The sequence below is a fragment of the Pediculus humanus genome, genomic scaffold (assembly GCF_000006295.1).
Source record: "Pediculus humanus corporis 1103172107447 genomic scaffold, whole genome shotgun sequence".
NCBI classification, from domain to species: Eukaryota; Metazoa; Arthropoda; class Insecta; order Psocodea; family Pediculidae; genus Pediculus; species Pediculus humanus.
The window spans coordinates 82,419-84,237 of NW_002987068.1; the positions used below are offsets into that span (position 1 = coordinate 82,419).

At 25.3% G+C, this 1,819-nt stretch overlaps 2 protein-coding genes across 2 annotated transcripts in view; one reads left to right on the forward strand and one right to left on the reverse strand.

Moving 5' to 3' along the window:
- Phum_PHUM095630 (Ileal sodium/bile acid cotransporter, putative) overlaps positions 1-728 on the reverse strand; it is a gene marked incomplete at both ends in the record, with an annotated part of 5,421 nt that extends 4,693 nt beyond the window's left edge. The window contains one exon of the mRNA XM_002423869.1: positions 153-728. Coding sequence (XP_002423914.1) covers positions 153-728 — 576 coding nt within the window. The remainder of the gene's footprint in view (positions 1-152) is intronic.
- A 106-nt stretch (positions 729-834) lies between these two features.
- Phum_PHUM095740 (uncharacterized protein) overlaps positions 835-1,819 on the forward strand; it is a gene marked incomplete at both ends in the record, with an annotated part of 4,484 nt that continues 3,499 nt past the window's right edge. The window contains one exon of the mRNA XM_002423870.1: positions 835-892. Within this exon, the coding sequence (XP_002423915.1) occupies positions 835-892 (58 nt within the window). The remainder of the gene's footprint in view (positions 893-1,819) is intronic.

Consider the following 1,819-nt stretch of genomic DNA (forward strand, 5'->3'; position numbering starts at 1 on the left):
AAAAAAATTCTTTCTATAAATCCGATTATTATTTTTCTGAGTTAACAATGCCATTTTTTTTTCAGCAAACATGACCTTGCTTACATGTGTTTTAATAAAAGAAACATCATCATGTCGGTAATACTAATGATGAAATTGTATAATTAACTTACCAGTGGCATAAAAAGAAACTGCGAAACGAAACCTATAAGAGGAGCTATTGGTTTTTTTAACGTTTCCTTAACGAGTTGCCAATCCATGGCACAGCCAAAGGAGATGTACAATATAGAAACCAATACGATGATGGATATTGTAAATATCCTGTCCAAATTTCTCTTTCCGCGAACCACGGTCACGGATAAACCATTTTTAGATTCGTACACTTGTCCTTGATCGTCAATTGAACGCAATTTGACGACGGCTTTTCCCAAAAAATTTCCCGTCACGTTAAAAACACTAGTCCAATTATCATAAGTATTGAAATTCAATAAATAAGACTCGTTTTCAAATCGAATATTCATATTTTCTTGAACACTCTCTACTTTCCATTTATGCTTAAACATTTCCGGATCTTCAGAATAAACAAAGACTTGTTTTGTTTCTTCCATTCCTAATTCCAATCGTTCAGGATCGAATTCCATCGGAATGCTTTTTGCTGCGTAAACAGCTGCTGAACACATAGCAAACCATAATGGTCCCAGCAATAGAATATACAGGAGTACGAAATGAAACGGCCACAGCGGACACATTTTGATGTGTTGTTCTATATTTTAATAAATAAAACGAAAAAAAAAAATATTTTAAATGCACTTTTAAACGAGCTGGTATTTTAATATATATATATTTAAAATGATAATGTCTTTCACTAAGTTAAAATCAAAAGATATGGTCCTGACCTACATTATGCAGGCAAGTAATAAAGTGAAACCTGGCAAGTACTGTAAAAAGAGAAAATGTTTTTTTTTTCTTAGAGAGTTTTAGGCAATCATTTTTAGAATACTAACTAGACATTTAAATTGTGTAAGTTTTTAAACATGATTCTTATATACATCAGTTTACATAACTTTTTTATTTATCATGGTTTCGAATCATATCTTGTAACTATTTGATTAAAAAAAAATAATAAATAAATTTTTTGTGCATTTTAGATTACATTATGTATAATTTTTCTGAAAGACATAAATAAATAAATAAATTTTATCGAGTAATGAGAACAAAGAAATAAGTTTCGAAACAATATTTAAAATTTTTTATGTAAGAACAATTAGTTTATCGTTTGTAAGAAACATTCAATATTTTTTAAATATTTAATTAATAATTTTACTCTAAACAAAATTTATCATGTATATAATAGATAATTTATGTATCATGTATATAATACCAAAATTTTAAAAATAAGTTATTCCCTCCTCTCCCCATTTTTTTTTTTAAAAATAATTTATTTTAAAATGATACGAGTAATTATTATTAAAACGAACTCGAACTTAAAAAATTTTACAACTTAAATTTATTTTAAAGGTAAAATTTTGTATACATTTAACTTTATAAGAAGTATTAATTATTAATAACCATATTTAGCACTCCTTTTTTTTTTTTTGAAAATTGATCAACCTAGTTTTAAATGAGATAGATACAATTTTTAATGTTATTCTAATATCCATAAAGAATTACAAGGTAAACTTGTTAAATTTCACTGTTATACAAATTTTCCAAAGAGTTTTAAATACAGTAAAATAAAATATTTTTTATAAGTATAAATTAATAATTTAATTTATGTATTTATGAATTTTTTTCCAAAACCTTCTAAAATAAATTATACCTGTATAATGTAAAATTTTAA